General features: G+C 38.7%; 1 protein-coding gene across 1 annotated transcript in view; it reads right to left on the bottom strand.

Moving 5' to 3' along the window:
• LOC137652334 (telomerase-binding protein EST1A-like) overlaps positions 1-17,707 on the bottom strand; it is a 406,355-nt gene that overhangs the window by 305,480 nt on the left and 83,168 nt on the right. Inside the window, 1 exon segment of the mRNA XM_068385678.1 lies at positions 16,718-16,925. Coding sequence (XP_068241779.1) covers positions 16,718-16,925 — 208 coding nt within the window.

A 17,707-nucleotide genomic window follows, 5' to 3' on the forward strand; every position in this document is an offset into this window, starting at 1 on the left:
TCATTATTTATATTCATTTGAATATCACCCAAGCTTCTCACGCTGCTTCTCTTACCCACCACCATGAACTCAGTTTTGTTTTCATTTAATTTTAGTTGTTTAAATGTCAATCATTCTCTAACACTATCAAGGATTCGGTTCAGAGTTTCAGTAGTGTCGTTTATTTTATTTATGGCTAAGTAAAATTGTGTGTCATCCGTAAATAGTTTGAACTTCACACCATGCCTTTGTAGTATTTTCGATAGACCAATAGTATAGATGCAGAATAAAATTGGGCAAAGTACACTCCCCTGGGGGTATCCCTCTGTTTAAGGGTTCATATGATGAATAGGAGTTTCCAATTTGTACACATTAATTTCTATCAACCAAGTAGTCTTTTAGGTATTCAAAAGTTTGATCTTCAACGCCGATGGACCGCAGATCATTTAGTAGCAGTTCATGAGCAACTGTATCAAAAGCAGCACTGAGATCGAGTAATATTAAAATACCACATTTATTTGCATCCATCATTTCCAGCATATCATTTACAACAAAGCAGATGGCTGTCTCCGTAGAGTATAGTTTTCTGTAAGCAGATTGGTTGTCAGGCAAAGCTTCTATTACTTCTAAGTGACTGACTAGTTGTTCAAGAATTACGTATTCAAGTACTTTTGAAACAAAGGATAGATTTGAAATAGGTCTATATGAGCTTAATTCCTGGTAGTCCAGAGCATTTTTCAGAACTGGTGTGACTATAGCCATTTACTCAGATTTAGGAAACTTACATTCATCAATGGTTGCATTTGCTATTCTCATTATTATTTCGGCTAGACTATAAAAATTTCTCTCTCCAATTACTTCAGATATTGGCATAGGATCGATCGCGCAGTTGGTTTTCTTTCCTCTCTTGATAATCCTGGTGATGTCATCTTGTGTTATGTTGTTGAATCTTATTAATTTTGTCTGTGTGCCTGGTGTATTATTAATCTGATGTTGATTATTTACAAATGATCTGGTTATATTTTCAATTTTGTTTTAAAGAATACTAGAAAATTATTTGCTAGTTCCTGGTCCCTGTATCCATCATGTAGCTTCTTTTCTTTTACATTTTCCATTATAGCATTTAGGAAACGATATAACTTATTGACGTCTGTTGCTGCTTCGATGATCTTTATCTTACAGTAATCACTTTTTTCCTTCCTAGTAGATAGTTATATTGACAGGTAGCAGTTTTGTATTCTACCCAACTACTTTCAGTTTTTAACAGATTCCACTTTCTTTCTTTATGTCTTTTTTCTCTCTTTTTCACCAGTCTCTCCATCAAACCAAGGAGATTGGTCTTTTATAGTTACAGTATAGTCTTTTCCATCGGTGGGCACATGGTGTCATATTCACTTTTTACTCACTTTATTATAAGAGGTCGTAAGACAGTTAACACACTTAATTCCCAACAGACGTTGGTCAACGTGATCACAGGGAATGTTGATAGCATCATTTATTTTCTTAGTAAATTCTTCAATAAATACGGTAGGAGAAAAATTTCATGTCTAAAATTTATTTTCTTTACTAATGCAAGTTTCTGTAGAGGTAGACTAAACGTAATAAGTTTGTGCACTGGGAAGATAGTACATTTCTCTTCAACATTTGTATCAGATACAATATTATTCATGTCATCACTTAAAACAAGGTCCAACGTATGCCCAGTTAAAGTAGTTGTACAGACGACATTATTCACTAGTCGATATGATTCTAATAACTTACTAAATGCCAAAGCGTCAGGATTTGATGCGTCATCCATCCAAAAATTGAAGTCTCCAAAGATAATTAATTCCTTTTTCTCCATGATAATCATCTCAATGAGAGCACCGAATTCTTAAAAAATTATACTAGTGTTTGTTCTCGGAGGTTTGTACTGTTACAAAGGATATTTTCTGGGGTTTTTTTTGTATAGTTTATTTCTGTATATTCAAAGTTTGTTACACTAGTTCCTTTTAACATTTTGAGATTTGAGTAACTTTTATGAATAGAGTCCGGCAACCCGGAGCCCCCAGACCTACCTTCTCTTGATATGTGAAACAAGGCATGTGTGGGGGGTGTCATTTCAGTGATCTTCGCCTTGTCCAAGTTATTTAACCATGTTTCCGATAATTCTAGTATGTCCAAATATTTCTCGTTTATCAATTCTCGAATTTGAATAATCTTATTACCTACAGATTGTATATTTCCATAGCCACAGTTTATGACATACTTCGTAATCATGATCAGTATTTTCTGCAAGTCTTTTCAATTAGATGTCATAAGCTTTGCATTCTCTAGAATTTACTACAATTTACTACGTGGTCACTTGTTTTGTCTACCTTCGTGCAGTTAATACACTTTGACACTTGTGAATTACACTCCTTGGTGGAATATTTTCCTGAACATTTCCCGCAGACTGTATCATCTTTTTCAAGATGTCCATACCTCTGACAGTAGTAGCAGGTGATCACGTGGTACCTATCACGTATGTTGTAAGTACCCCATTATAACGAAACGTTGACCCCAGTATCACGAATAGCCCTCCGAACTTCAGGATCACATTTCAGCAGATAGTGGGTGGTCTCACCTGGAGCATTTTTCTTCAGGACTACACTTACCTTCTATATTTTGGATTTGGTCCAGGCAAAGATTTCTTTGAATCAAAGCATTTACTACATCATCTTCATCATTGTACACACTGCATATCATTATTTTTGGTTTTAGTTTTCCGATTTTTCTCGTTTCAGCGTTAGCAACCAGTGTCTGAATTTTGTTTGCAAAGCTTACGACATTATTTCCATTCGTAGTTTACCTCGTGTTAAGTACAGTAAAGGAATGTCTTAAAGTGCCTATTCAACCTCGTGTTTTCTTTCAGTAATTTTAGTTGTTGCATTTGTTGATTTAATTACCAACAAGTTTTTTTTCCTTAACTTTGTCACCATATGTCGGTTTCTCAGGTTTTGAGTCCATCAATGTTTGAAGTGTTGCCTTGATTGATTTCATATTCATGGCAAGAACATCAAATTTCTCAGTGAGGTCAGTACTCTGGGTGGAATTTGCTGCGTGTGCATAAAGGTGCGCAAGTTTGTTTTTCAAGTCGGCTACTTTCGCGTCTTGTTCATTTAGGGCCTCTTCTCTCATATTCACTTCTTCCTTTAATTTTGATATATATAAATTAGCTTGTCTGGCTTCACCTACACAGTGTGGGCATAACCAATCTAGGTTCTTCCGCTCATTATCAGTGATGCCTGTCGCTAAATACACATATTTCTTTTGGTAGAATCTATTGCATTCACATCCTATCCCTTTTTCCGGTCTCCATCCGTGTCTTCACATATGAGACAGAAATAGTTAGGGGCAGACATAGTGTACTGTTTCTTATCACTCAGGTTTCTCAATAAGATTAACTAATATCTTTTCAATGATATTCTATGCGAGAAACAAAAAGCTAAAACACGACTCAGGGTGAATGTTGAACGGAGCTCGACGCAAAACACGTCCACACTCTAGCAACTCAACTACTCAATAATTACAGATGCCTCTGTAATTATTGCAATTAGTCGGATCTCCTTTTTTTGCCATTTTCACCAACACTCCTGGCTCCCATTCATCAGGTTTTGCCTCTTCACGCCATATTCTACAAAATAATCTTGTAAATAATCTGGGCAAATATCATTACAGCCGTTATTCCATCATATCCAGGGGCTTTCCATGTCTTAAGTTTTTTAAATGATAGCTTCGATTTCAAACACACTAAATTCATTCAAGGTCACATCAAGGTCTTACAATGTATCAGATATATCAATCAAATTATTCCCTTCATATCTCCTATTCATGACCTCACTGAAGTGTTCCATGCAACGTTGCTTTCTTCATCTTCTGTTGTTATAACAGATCCATCTCTCTTTTTGATGAGTATATGTTTCTTCTTCTTTGCCCCAGTAGAGATTTCGTTAATAATTCTATGAGCAATTTTTATACCATAGCGACTCCCTGAATTCATAGCTTTGTCAGCCTCATCTGCTTTCCTGTCTAAATATTCTCTCCAGTCATTCCTGGCTTTTCTTTTGACCTCACTATGAATACTGGAATACTTAGCATGCTCTACCTAGTAATTTTCATTACTTCCTTGAAAACTTTCAACTATCAATTCCTGTCTATGTCTTCTTTTTATTCAGGATTATGCAAAGACTATTTTAGTGTATTCTCATGTTTGTATCTGGGTTCAAATCACATAGAAAGCCTTCTGTAAAGTGCAATGTAGGTGTTTCCTTCTTCAACCATCCTCGGTCCTCCCCCTCTGACTCCCAAACACAACGCCATCAAAACATGTCACGCAGGTTGTTGAAAGGTCTGTTTGGTCAAATTCTCTGACACTCTTATATCTAAAATCCCACCAAATTATCTCCATACTTCAAATCATTGCCTGAAAATGTCTCAATCCATATACTGTACACATTTCCCTTATTTATTTATAAATTTCCAATTTCCTACATGATTTATTTGCATTCCACAAATATTTCCTCAATATTGTATCACTTACCACATTCCTAACCCTGATAGCTATAAACACTTGATTTATTTTTTTATTATTTTGTTTCTCATTTTCTCAACTATCACTTCTACAAAATAATATAATTTTCATGTCTGAGATATATAATATGCTCAATATTAGTGCAGTATTGTTCATTGTTTTCATGAGTAAAAGTTAGCCTACTGTCATTATTTCCATCTATTGATATTTTACACAGTATTTGTCATGTTCTTAAATGCGCATACCCTAATTCCAAGCCCGTGAGATACCCATAACAGAAATTATCCAGTTTAGTGTCACGCCCACGCAAGGTGGAACGACAGAAGAACAAACGAACCTTTTGATTAATGAACACTCTCTCTCTCTCTCTCTCTCTCTCTCTCTCTCTCTCTCTCTCTCTCTCTCTCGTAAAAATGTTTTTTTTTGTTTTCAGAATATAAATTTTTTTTTGTCATACAGTGAGCCCTCGTTTATTGCGGTAGATAGGTTCCATACCCGACCGCGATAGGTGAAAATCCGCGAAGTAGGGACACCATATTTACGTATTTATTTAACATGTACAGTATATTCAGACTTTTAAAACCTTCCCTTGTACGTAGTACTGTTAACAAACTACCCTTTAATGTACAGAACACTTAATGCATGTACTACAGTACCCTAAATTAAAACAGGCACAAATATTAAAGGCGATTTTATATCATGCGTTTCCTAAACACTCCAAAAAGCACGATAAAAAATGGCAACCAATGTTTTGTTTACGTTTATCTCTGATCATAATGAAGAAACAAACGCATTTACACATCTGTGTATACGTTAGTTTTTGCATCGATTATATTGATTATTCAGTACAGTATGTTGATTTTGTTATTACCAATGTTTAATTAATTTTTCTTAGGACTTCCAAATGAAATGTTTTTCTTTATGACACCGCCTGAAACGGCGGCGTCATAAAGTACGCTCCATCTTCGATCGTAATAAACAAACAAAGGCATTTAACGCGCATGATGAAAGTGATAAATAATGATATTACAGTAAAAGCTTTTAGAAAATATATTATTACAGATATTATTTACCGTATCTATATAAAATAATACAGTACATACGTAGCAAAGCAGGAAAACAATTTACGAGAGAGAGAGAGAGAGAGAGAGAGAGAGAGAGAGAGAGAGAGAGTTGTTTTTACATAAGTAAATGTAAATTTTAAACAACAAAATATGATAGGTTATAACAAGTATATTCAGACTTTTAAAACCTTCCCTTTAACTTAATGCATACTAAACTAAAACAGGCACAAATATTAAAATGTTAGAATATTAAAGTAAAACATGTATAAAAAAAATAAAGATTGTTACTGTACTCACCACGAAAGAAGTTGAAGAAAAACTTGAATGATGATGGCGATGAATTTACTGCACAGTAGAAATGATGATGATGAAGCTGATGATGTCTTCTACTGTGCAGCCAATGATAGTATTTTACGTCTCTTCAGACGGAGGTGTCTTTTCCTGGGACACCTCTTCAACTTATTCCTGGGACACTTCTTCAATTTCTTCCGAAGGCGTAGTAGCAGGAGGAACTGGCTCTTTTTTGCGAGGCTGGAAGAACATTGTGATCGGAAGTTGCTGCCGCTGCTTCTCTTTTCGCTCGAAGAGCATCCTGTATGGAGTCATGTCTTCATCGATCTTGTTGCAGAATTGCATAGAACGAACCATATCCTCGTCCCACTCTTGCGACATTTCTTTCAACTCCTTTGCATGGTTGCAGAGCTTGGCAAGCCGTTCTAATGTTAAGCCCGTTTCTTCGACATTTTCTTGGGTCTCTTCCTGTGTTTCACTGTCTTCTTCACTGGCCGATTTCGTCAGGTCTTCTAGGTCTGCGTCAGTTAGCGGCTGGGAATGGCAGTCCACCAACTCGTCGACGTCTTCAGTCGTCATGTCGCCAAACCCGTCACCTCCTATTATCGCAGCCAATTGCACAGATTTGCGTATTGCAGAGTGTTGAATCTCAGCAGGTGTAAATCCCTCGTCATCGTAAACAATCTGGGGCCACAACTTCTTCCAGCTCGCATTGACAGTAGCAGGTTTCATTTCTTGCAGTGCCTTCTGGATGTTCTGCAGGCACGTGGCTATTGTGTACATCCGCCAGTACGCCTTCAAATTGAAAGTTTCATCCTCATCATCTTGGGCAGCATCCACACACGCAATGAGGTCCGCCAAGGTATTCTTCGTGTAGAGGAACTTGAACACCCTGATAACCCCCTGGTCCATCGGTTGAATTAATGACGTGGTGTTGGGTGGCAGGAACTCAACCTGAATGCCCTCATGCGACAGATCAGTTGCGTGTCCACCAGCGTTATCCATAAAGAGAAGGATCTTAAATGGCAAGCCCTTCTCTACGAGATATTTGCTGACTTGCGGGATAAAACACTGGTGGAACCAGTTAGAGGTGAGCATCTTCGTAATCCATGCTTTTTGATTATGCATCCAGTACACGGGAAGGAGATTCTTATTTTTATTTTTAAAAGCTCGAGGATTTTTCGACTTGTAAATAAGCCCCGGCTTTAGCAAAAATCCAGCAGCATTGCCACACATCACGAGGGTTACGCGATCTTTGAACACTTTAAAGCCAGAGGCTTTGGCTTCTTCTTTAAACAGGGAAGTTCGCGACGGCATTCTCTTCCAAAAAAAGCCGGTCTCATCCATATTAAACACTTGTTCCGGCTTGTATCCACCTTCAGCGATAATGTTCTTGAACGTCTCGTTCACATAAGTTTTAGCAGCGGTAGTGTCAGCGGAAGACGCCTCGCCATGCAGGGAAACGCTTTTCAGGCCGAAGCGTTTCAGAAACTTCGCGAACCATCCTTTGCTGGCGGAAAAACGTTGTTTCTGAGGCTGGGAATCAGTGGATGTCCCTGGTTGAGGTTCATCTACATTATCATCATCTTCTTCAGCATGGTCGCCATCGTCGTCTTGAGGTTCCTTTGCCGCAAAATTCTCATACAAGCCCAAAGCCTTGGTTCGGATGGTGTTCGTATCCAAGGCCATGTTCTTCTTCCGGCAGTCGGCAATCCAGACTGCTAAAGCACCTCCCATACGGATGATCGTTTTATTACGCGTGGTAATGACTCGCTTTGCTGATCTGCTAAAGGTGATGGCAGCCGTCTTTCTAATGTTCCCCTCGTCCTTCTTGATGTAGTGAACGGTGGATTCGTTCACTCCAAAATGGCGGGCTGCGGCCGCGTAACTTCTGCCTTCTTTTAACATATCGAGAAGTGTCACCTTCTCAGCAATCGTCATCATCTTTCGGTGGCGTTTAGGCTCACTACCAGCCTTAGTAGAAACAGAACGCTTGGGAGCCATTGTACAGTAGGGGTTAAACAGAAAGTTCAACAAAAAGTTCAACTTCAAACAGTCACGCACAGCACAGATTAAAGTTCACAGTAACGTAGCAGCATCTACCCGGCGAGAGAGCGGCAAACAAAGTGGCCGCGAAAAGATGCTGCGGGTTGGAGAAGCGGTCAAAACACCAATCACAGGCTAGATTTCAAAACTTGGGATCTGATTCGTCATCTATCAGCGCTTGAACCAATCACAGTTTGTCTTACATGCTACGTAGTAGTTACCAATTCAAATACAAGGTACTACATATACAGCTTTACGTACGCTATTTTACGCTTGTTTTGTTGTAGGATATGTACGCTTATTCGGGATGTGATTTTTGCAACAAAGAATATTATTGGATGCAGTACTACGTACGTATACATACAAAAGATTCATGGAAAAGATGCACATCCATTACATTTGTAGTAGTAGCCATCAGAAGTCTTACACCATTCAAATACGGTATGACTGCATCTGATTTGCGTTTCATGTTCGATTTAATTTTACTACGTACTGTATACTGAATTATCGTATGATCACATTCTCTTTTCGTGTTTTATTTCTTTCTGTACTAAATTATATGCCATATGTAATGCAATGAACCATCAGTAAGAGCAGATATAACTAATTACAGTATTAATGGAATTAACGAAATACGTATTTGGGGTCTTCATATATCACGGTATTTTCGAAATTTCCGGAAAATCCGCGATATATGTATATACATTCGTTATGAAAAAAATCCGCGAAGTGGTGAATCCGCGATAGTCCAACCGCGAAGTAGCGAGGGCTCACTGTATACCTTATACATTAAAGAATACTATAAATTTTTATATACAGTAATTTGATTTGTATCGTTTCCTAGCTATATAAACCCGAGTCATTTAATGGGGTTACTTCTGGTTTTGTTTTCTATGGCCAGACAATCAAAAAGAAATTGGTAGACTACATCATGTTGTGTTGCTAGAAAACTGCTGCTCATGACGCGTCCCACTTGCATCGACCATTTACTTGCAACACTCCTCTGGTCAGACTTGAGGAGTGGCTGAGGCGGGAATTTTGGTAAATAAGCTATGAAAAATACAAATTTCATCAAATTTGTAGTTTATTCCTACACGGATACAAACTTCTGAGTCAGTTAATGAGTAGTGTTTTTTTAGGTGGGAGGAAGTCTCCGTGAGGTAAGAGGTCTTCCTTTGTTTCTCAAGATACAATTACTACAGTAATAGCAAGAGATCAAAGTGAATTATTTTTGAACAGTGCAGCCGGCTCGTACGAGGCAGGCCCTTCTGTTCCATTCTAGGAAGCTTTGCCAGGGTGAAGTGATATGAACATCAAGGGGCTTGTAAAATTGATATATTCAATATATCATCAATATATCAGCCAAAAAACTTTAAATTGAGGGCTTCAAGTTCGATCAGAATTGCCATTTGCCTTTATACTCATAAGCACATGTATAATGCAGAGAATAACTGATGTCTGGAATAGAGGCAGGTATTTGTGTCATGAGTGTTTAGATTAGACTATTTGTCGTGCAGCAAGAACGGTTCCTATGGGAAAGGTGTCTAAGGGCCTGTGTATGCAATATTTAAAGTTGTGGTTCATAAAAGTGGTTTCTCTTTTCCAGACTCCTGCTTTTAGAGCTTGAGCTACCAAGTGGTTTTTTGCAGAATGCTAAGGTTGTGGCAAGCCCACATATATCATTGTTCCAACAGGCCCTTGGAGACTCTTAAAAGGTTTAAAGGCTGCTCATGAATGGCAGAGGCAAAGGACAGTGACACTGCCCTATCAAGCAGGACAATGCCCTAGAGACTGACCATTATTTTATATATATATATATATATATATATATATATATATATATATATATATATATATATATATATATATATATATATATATATATGATCAGCACCCAAGCCCCTCTCCACCCAAGCTAGGACCAAGGAGGGCCAGGCAATGGCTGCTGATGACTCAGCAGAAGACCTATAGGCTGCCCCCAACCTGCATCCTTAGCTCACAAGGATGGTGAGGTTGCAGCAACCAAAGCGACTAACGAGTTTGAGCGGGACTCAAAACCGTCTGGCGTTCCCAAGTCAGGGACGTTACCACATCGGCCGCCACAACCCTGAGGATTTATAGGCTCTCATTGTAGTTTTGCTCAACCAGAAAGCAGGGTGTTTCTGGAAACTTTCTTTTTGGAGAGGCCAGTGCTCACAAAAAGATTGGAGATTCTAGGCCTAAGATACTGTGTCCTTTTTAGATAGAAGTTTTCTACTGGTTGGTAAAAAACATCAACAGACAAAACATTATGTTTATTTTATGTTTCTTATGGAGGGGGAAAGAGAAATGGAGGTCTCTCTCTTTTTTGATTAAGTGGTGGTGAACTACCAGGTTTTTGCCCCTTCTCAACTACAGGTGCATCGGGTAAATTGGTTTTAAATAGACCCTCCATCAAATTAGGAAAGGACATGGCCTGAGAGAAGCTTGGTACTACTATTTGTGATGGGGGACGAAGGTTGTACAGAGATAGGCACTGCTCCAGTGTTAATACACTGAAGCAAAGCCTCGGAAGGCAATATGCTTACCTCATCATGCAGCACTTTACTATTTGATATTATAGTGAATTTCTTTTTCTAGAACTACAGGTAGTACTAGGTGGGTTTGAAGTCGTCTGTGGTAAACTTCCTCTTGATTTTAAGGTCTTAGCATAGCTGACTGATTTATTCAGCAGTCTTTTTGCATGATCTATACTTTTTCCAAACTATATTTGTTGAGTGCAGCTTGTTCCTACTTATAAAGCTTACAGCTCCTATCAGTGGATTTATAATTGGAGTTGCAGTTCAAACACCTGGCCTCAAGTGTACACTTTCCATGGTAAGATTTGGAGCTAATGCTACACATTTTTTCATTCTTGCAAACTTAGGATGGATGTCCAAATTTAAAACAATCAAAACATTGCAGTGGCTTCTGCTTGAAATTTTGCACTTCATTCTTTTCATTTTCTATAATAATGTGGAAAGGTACATCACCATCCTGGAAAGTAAGGATAATCATTGATGTTCCAGGGACTTTATGTACTTTCCATACATTTAGTGGACACATGGCCAGTATCTCCTCCTCTGCAAATTTATACAAGTCTTCATCGAAGACTACTCCCCTTCCATAACTTGAATTTTGGAGGGGTTTGACATCTAAAGTAAAATCTTCATTACTAGTCTTTAGGTTAGATAGTATTACGAACTGTGTGCATGATTTTGCATGGACGAGGTAACTATTTTTCTAATAACGAGATACTGTATATCTCCAGGTGCGATCGCTCCAACATCTTGAACATCTTCAATTTCTGTCTCTCCGTCACTTTCATTCCCACAATTCTGATCCATACATCACAGTTAGTACCATCACTTTCACATACAGAACTCTCTTTATATTCATTCCTAACTCTCTATTCTTTACCCCTCCCTTCACTGCCCCTAACACTTTACATCCTTCATTCACTCTCTATGTTACATCTGCTTCGACTCCACCATTTGCAGAAACAACAGACCCAAAGTGCTTAAACTGATCTACTTCAAGTACCGAACTCTCCATTCAACATGACATTCAACCCAGCACCATGTTCCCTTTTCATGCATCTCATAACTTTACTCTTACCCACATAACTTCTCAACTTCCTTTATCACACACCTTCCCAAACTCTGTGGCTAATTAACCCAGTTTTTCCTCCAAGACTGCAATCAATACCGTATCATCCATAAACAACAATTGATTCACCTCCCACTCATCATCACTCATTTATCAGTTTCAATCCTCAACCAAGCACTCCATCATTCACCTCTCTCACAACTCCACCAACAAACAATTGAACAATCATGATGACATCACATATCCCTGTCTCAGTCCCACTCACTCCATTTCCTATCCTGATACATGCTTTACTGCCTCCGTATAAACTCTTCAATGTTTGCAACAACATTCCACATATTTCTTATAACCTCATCACATTTCACATTGCTTCCATGTCAACTCTATCATAAGCTTTCTCTAGATCCATAAATGCAACATACACCTCCTTACTTTTAAAAAAAAAAATACTTCTAGCATATCTGCCTAACTGTAAAAATCTGATCCATACATTCCCTGACTCTTCTAAAGCCACCCTGCACTTATAAAATTGCATCCTGTTTTATCCTTAATCCTATTAATTAACACACCCAACAAACTAATACCACTTGAATTACAAGTTATGCACATCTCCCTTACCTTTGTATAGCAGAACAATACACACACACTCAGGCCACTAGTACCATTGACAACATAAAACATATATTAAATAATCTCACCAACCATTTAAGTACAGTCACAACCCACTCTAACATCTCAGCCCTCACTCCATCCATTTCAGGTGCTTTTCTCATTCTCATCTCCCAACACTGGAACCTCAACACCTGCAACAGCAATTATATTTCCCTCTCTATTATCCTCAACAGTCAGCAAACTTTCAAAATATTCAGCAAACCTTTTCCTTGCTTCCTCACCTTTCAACAACCTTTCATTTTCCTCTTTCACAGTCTCTTCACTTCTCAACCCACCCCTCCTTACTCTCTTCCCTTCTTTCAAAAACTTCTTATTCTCTTCATACAAACGACCCAACCACAGGCCCCACCTTCAGTCAGCTGCCCTCTTTGTCTCAGTTACCTTATGTTTTAATTCCACATTTTTCTCTCTACAGTACATCTTTCATATTTCTCCACACTACTATGCAGCCATTCTTCAAATGCCCTCTTTTTCTCTTCCACTTTCATCTTTACTCTTTCATTCCGCCATTCACTATCCTTACTCATGCTGCCTCCAACAATTCTCTTGCCACACACATCACTTGCAATCCCAACAAAAATTTTTTTTCCTAACTTCCACTCCACTATATAACCAGTTTCTCTTCTTTTCACTCCATCATATGCCACTTCCAACCTTTCTTGATTCTACATTCACTTTTTACATCTGATTTTTTACACACTACATTAAACGCTTCGTCATGACTATCAAAAGATACCAATGAATCCCATTTTACATCTTTGAGTAACATCTTTATTTCTTTTATCAACACACAGCACTTAAATGCTTTATATATCTCACCATAATTGGTTTCTAATGGAATTTGGGTAACATGAAGGATTCAGTTTCCTTGTGTTACCCAAATTACTTAATTTTTGAACATCAGAAGAGTGATCCTTTTTAGCTCCTTGGTCGTCAACAGAATTTTCCTAAATTAAATTAGCAGAGGTCGTTAACAGTGCCTAGGGAGAGACGGCATATCCAAGGGATGGGGGAACGTTACTAGTCCATAGAGCAGAGGTAGTGATTAGTTGGTTGTTTGATTGTTTGTTTTGTTTACCTGCTCAAGAATAATAAGAAGGTATCAGAGTTGGAAAGGAAATTTGCATTCTCCAATATCAGCACAGCGAGAGTATACTTCCCAGATGATCTACTCCATACCCTAACAGTGGGACAGCACCAAAACAGATATAGAGGCACAGGTGTAAGCTAGACCTATCTGTTAGAATTGAGCCCACAAAAATATGGAATCATCCTTCCCATATCTGTAATGATGGGCTTCCGGCCAGAAGCCAAGATTCGTACCTCAAGGTTTGGATCCCCCAGGATTCCGATGACGCAACCCATGAGAATAGTTCTGCCTTAAAAGTTGCAAACCATCTTTGGGATGGCTAGGATCATTCAATACTCTCACATGTAGCTCTGAATGCAAATACCTCCAAGCCGGGATCCCTTCTCCTATTCGTCTACCCTTCTCCCATTCGTCTAAACAGGGATTAATAACGAATGTGGAAATATCCACGACATTCAAGAAACTAAATATAAAATAAATAAATAACAAAAGAGTACCAAGGCCTCAAGGTGGGATATATCAGCAGAGCTTGCACTCGCGTGCGCAAAGAAGGCTTTCAGGGGAGTCATCGATAGTGATGATATCCCAATGAAAATGTTCTGTCTTAACAGAGCTCTTTACTTTTCCTCCAACGTCCTTCCTTTCCCTTGAGTAATAAGGGGAAGAGGAGGCAGAGAAGAAATGGGAGGAATCTAGTTTGCTCCCATTGCAAGACCATTTATCTCTATATCCTGATCGGGATTGATTGATTTATTTGAAGATTAGGAAGGGGAAGAACTGAAGTCTCTCAGAAATGGTTCTACGAGGCAAGAGAGAGAGTTCTCTGTACTCTACCCTTTAGAATGCCGACAGCCACATTGTCTGACGATCTGTTCTTCTACGTCCGATGGGGGAGTGATCCTCTGGGAGGGGGGAAACTTTCCGAGCCTTTTATCCGTTTTCTGTAACTGTAAAGAATTATCTGTAAAAGAATAGTGTTCCGAAGAACACTTATTCTGACAATTATGATCATCACACTGAATGTAAGGAAGGAGTCTATCTAGACGATTAGTGGCTTTGTTTCTAGTGTAAGACATAGGGTTCTTATTTGCATAGGGTGAAAGTTTTATCTCATTGTTTCCTGGCCGAGAGTTTATGAAACTTCAGGGAACTCTGGATTTACGCGGAGATGGTTTACGACGCCCTCTAACACCAGATGGGCATATGGTTATATTCTTTTTAGCATCATTATGATGCGGAAGAATACTCTCACACGTCAAGATGGCAGCACGTTCAGTAACGTCATGACGCTTAAGAATGACAACTTGCTTGGACCTGTCTATCTGCCTATACTGCAGGGGAGTAATTTCACGTACAAAGAAGGCAGAGCATACAGTGATATCTTCATGTTTGGATACGTCAGAGTGGTCAGATTTGTGAATCTGAACGTTCAGCCTGACTATTCTTAGAAGAATTTCTAGGAATGGCAGTAAAGTTACATTCGACTTTCTAGCTTTAGTAACCTTGGAAGGAGAAGCCAACTCTTGGGGAGGGGAATAGAGCCAAAGCAATCTGACCACCCTCAAAGTAGAGAGAGAATAAATCTCTTGACTCATTCTGGGCACTCTTTAGATGAGCTTTCTGCCAAGGACCCCTAGGTGTATGAGGCAGGCCTTTCTTGTTAATACGAGCTGGAGACTGGCAATCAGAATCTTCCAATGAGACTGCCTTGTTATGAGGGGAAATGACAGGCTCAACTCTAAGGTCCTTCCGGGAACGAGGAGACTTCTATAGGGTGAACATCTTATCTGCATAGTCTGACAAATACAAATCCTCACTCAACACACTCATGGGGAGTGAGGGAGTTCTAGACATAACAGCATAATCGGTATAGAAGCATCAATCGGATCTGGCTCAGGCAACGTAGTTGCCATAACCGGGGGATCTGTGATAAGAACAGGATGAATTTCATATTGCACATTATTAACACTAGTTGATAAAGTGTTAATGAAATTATGTCCATCGTCCTCCGTGCCAGAAACCTCTGAGGGCTCCTGACATGAAGAACCAGGTGGTGAGATGACATTCGTCGCTGAACATATCTTTCGTTTCATCTCACTGCTTACCGAAGGAAGAGTAGGAGAGCAATCTCTCTTGGCTCGCTTCTTTCAACGAGGATATCTATCCCACTGGGAGGATGACCCCTCCCTACAATACTCACACGGAAGTTTAAACGAACATCTTTTTCCTCAACGTGACGGACATACCAAGTGAGGATCCACTTCTACCCGGCTCAAGAAGGTACCACAAAAGCGATCCGGGCAGAAACACATCGAATTTGACGTAGTCAAAAGGCACACACTCCAACTCACAAATAATGAATAAGCAAGTAACAAGGAAGGTCCGAGACACAAGCACTAAAAGGGTAAAGAGTAGGCGATGCAGTTGTCTGATCGTAGGAGTGAAGGCAGGCCCATCCAACTACAGGTACCTCCACGGCCAGAAGTGTTGTGATTAAACGCTTGATACAAGCAGGACACGTCATGGGCAGCAGTTGTCTGGCAATGCAACATGAGGTAATATACCAATTTCTTTTTGATTGTCTGGCCATAGAAAACAAAACCAGAAGTAACCCCAATAAATGATTCGGAAGTTTGTATTCACATAGGAATAAACTTCTTGTGTCGAAGGAAAGAAATGGATATTCTCACTACATTTCTGTACAACGTAAAAACCATTATTACTGACGAGTAGTTTTATATTTTTCGAGAGCTATTCATTGTGGAATTATTATGGAATAACAGTCACTTCAATGAATATAGAGTTTTTTACACACAAAATCACAGTGTTTTACTTAATTTACAGTAAAATGATATAAAAAAAAAAATTTGAAAAATTATTCTATAATCACTTCACAATGAATGAAAAATATATTTTGCTTGTTTAGCATACAATACAATAGAAAATAAAGCAAATTTATGAAAAATTTATTCTGTAATCAGCAGTAAAACAAATAATCATGGAAATGTAGGTTATTATAGAGTAAGTGCATATATATCTGAAGGTGACAAATCTTGTGTATAGCTACTGAGGGAAGATCCGCTGCCTTGTAGTGAATGGGTTAAACCTATCATGATCATGCCTATATCTGTATATTATCCATTTAAGCACCACTCAAAATTCTTGAGGACTACTTATTTCAAAATGTTGATATATTACTGAAATTCTTTAAAAACATTCTGGTCACTGAACACTACATAAATAATAAGTGAATTTTTCTTACTAACTGGTCTGGTTACTTTGCTATTTTAGTTACCGACAGTACTACTAAATACATATAAACTACTCAAGTCTGATAACCTAGAAGAATTTATTCTATGAAAAATCGCAAAGATTATTAAAAATACTCTTTCTTACCTTTGGCTTCAGTGTTCTTGACAGCAAACATGTTAATTGCAAGAATCTGAAGGAGATGATTAGTTGAGAGTCTGGGTGGGTGTGTGCGCAGGAGAACTGTAAACTCCCGTAACATGGACTGACAGCATTTGGGAAATTCGTCCAATCCTACTCTTGAGAAAAGCATACCATGACAATGCAGGTAGCTAGTCAAGAACCTCTTCATCAGCTGAAAAAAAAAAAAAAAGATATTGTAATTTGAGATGACATTTATCTAGGGATTTAGTTTGCAAAAACAGTCCCGACCACAATACTTCTCTGAATGAATTATAGATAGGACAAATTCGGAGATAATTTGTATTTTTCCCCAACTTATACAAACCTGGAGTTATCTATTTGGAATATCTTTTGGCGAAGCTGGAAGGTAACCATTGGACTTAAAGTGTGAGGTGGCAACCCTGCCTAACAGCTTGAAAGGGTAGGCTGCGGGTGGCTCGAGGGTACCCAACCACCTCTATTTACACTCTCATAGCAGTGAGGTACGTCACTTTTGATTGCAGGCAGGACTTCTGGGGGACAGGTGATGGCGGGACAATTTATATAAATAACTCCAGGTTTGTATTAGTTAGGGAAAAATACAAATGATCTAATTTGTCATTTGTTCCCATACTAACAAACCTTTCGTTACTTATTTGGATGACTCCCTCTAAGGTGGGTGGATATCATAAGTCTGGCATGAACAGACCCGGATTTACCTAGTACAGTATATGACTGTGGTCTAGGGAAAACTTCAACACTTCGCTAAAATATAAAAAATGAATATAATAGCATTCTGAGCAATTCAGTGTAATAAGAGTTTGTCATCTTGTATAAACACATTCTGAGTTTATATATAGGAAAAAGGAGATGCTTCCCATTGCTTACCTCGCAGAAAGCAATGGGGGCGTGGACAGTATATAAATTTATGACTCAGGTGCTTGGCTGATTTTGCCATGTATAGTGACACAGAGG

Source organism: Palaemon carinicauda, chromosome 13, assembly GCF_036898095.1.
Source record: "Palaemon carinicauda isolate YSFRI2023 chromosome 13, ASM3689809v2, whole genome shotgun sequence".
NCBI lineage: Eukaryota > Metazoa > Arthropoda > Malacostraca > Decapoda > Palaemonidae > Palaemon > Palaemon carinicauda.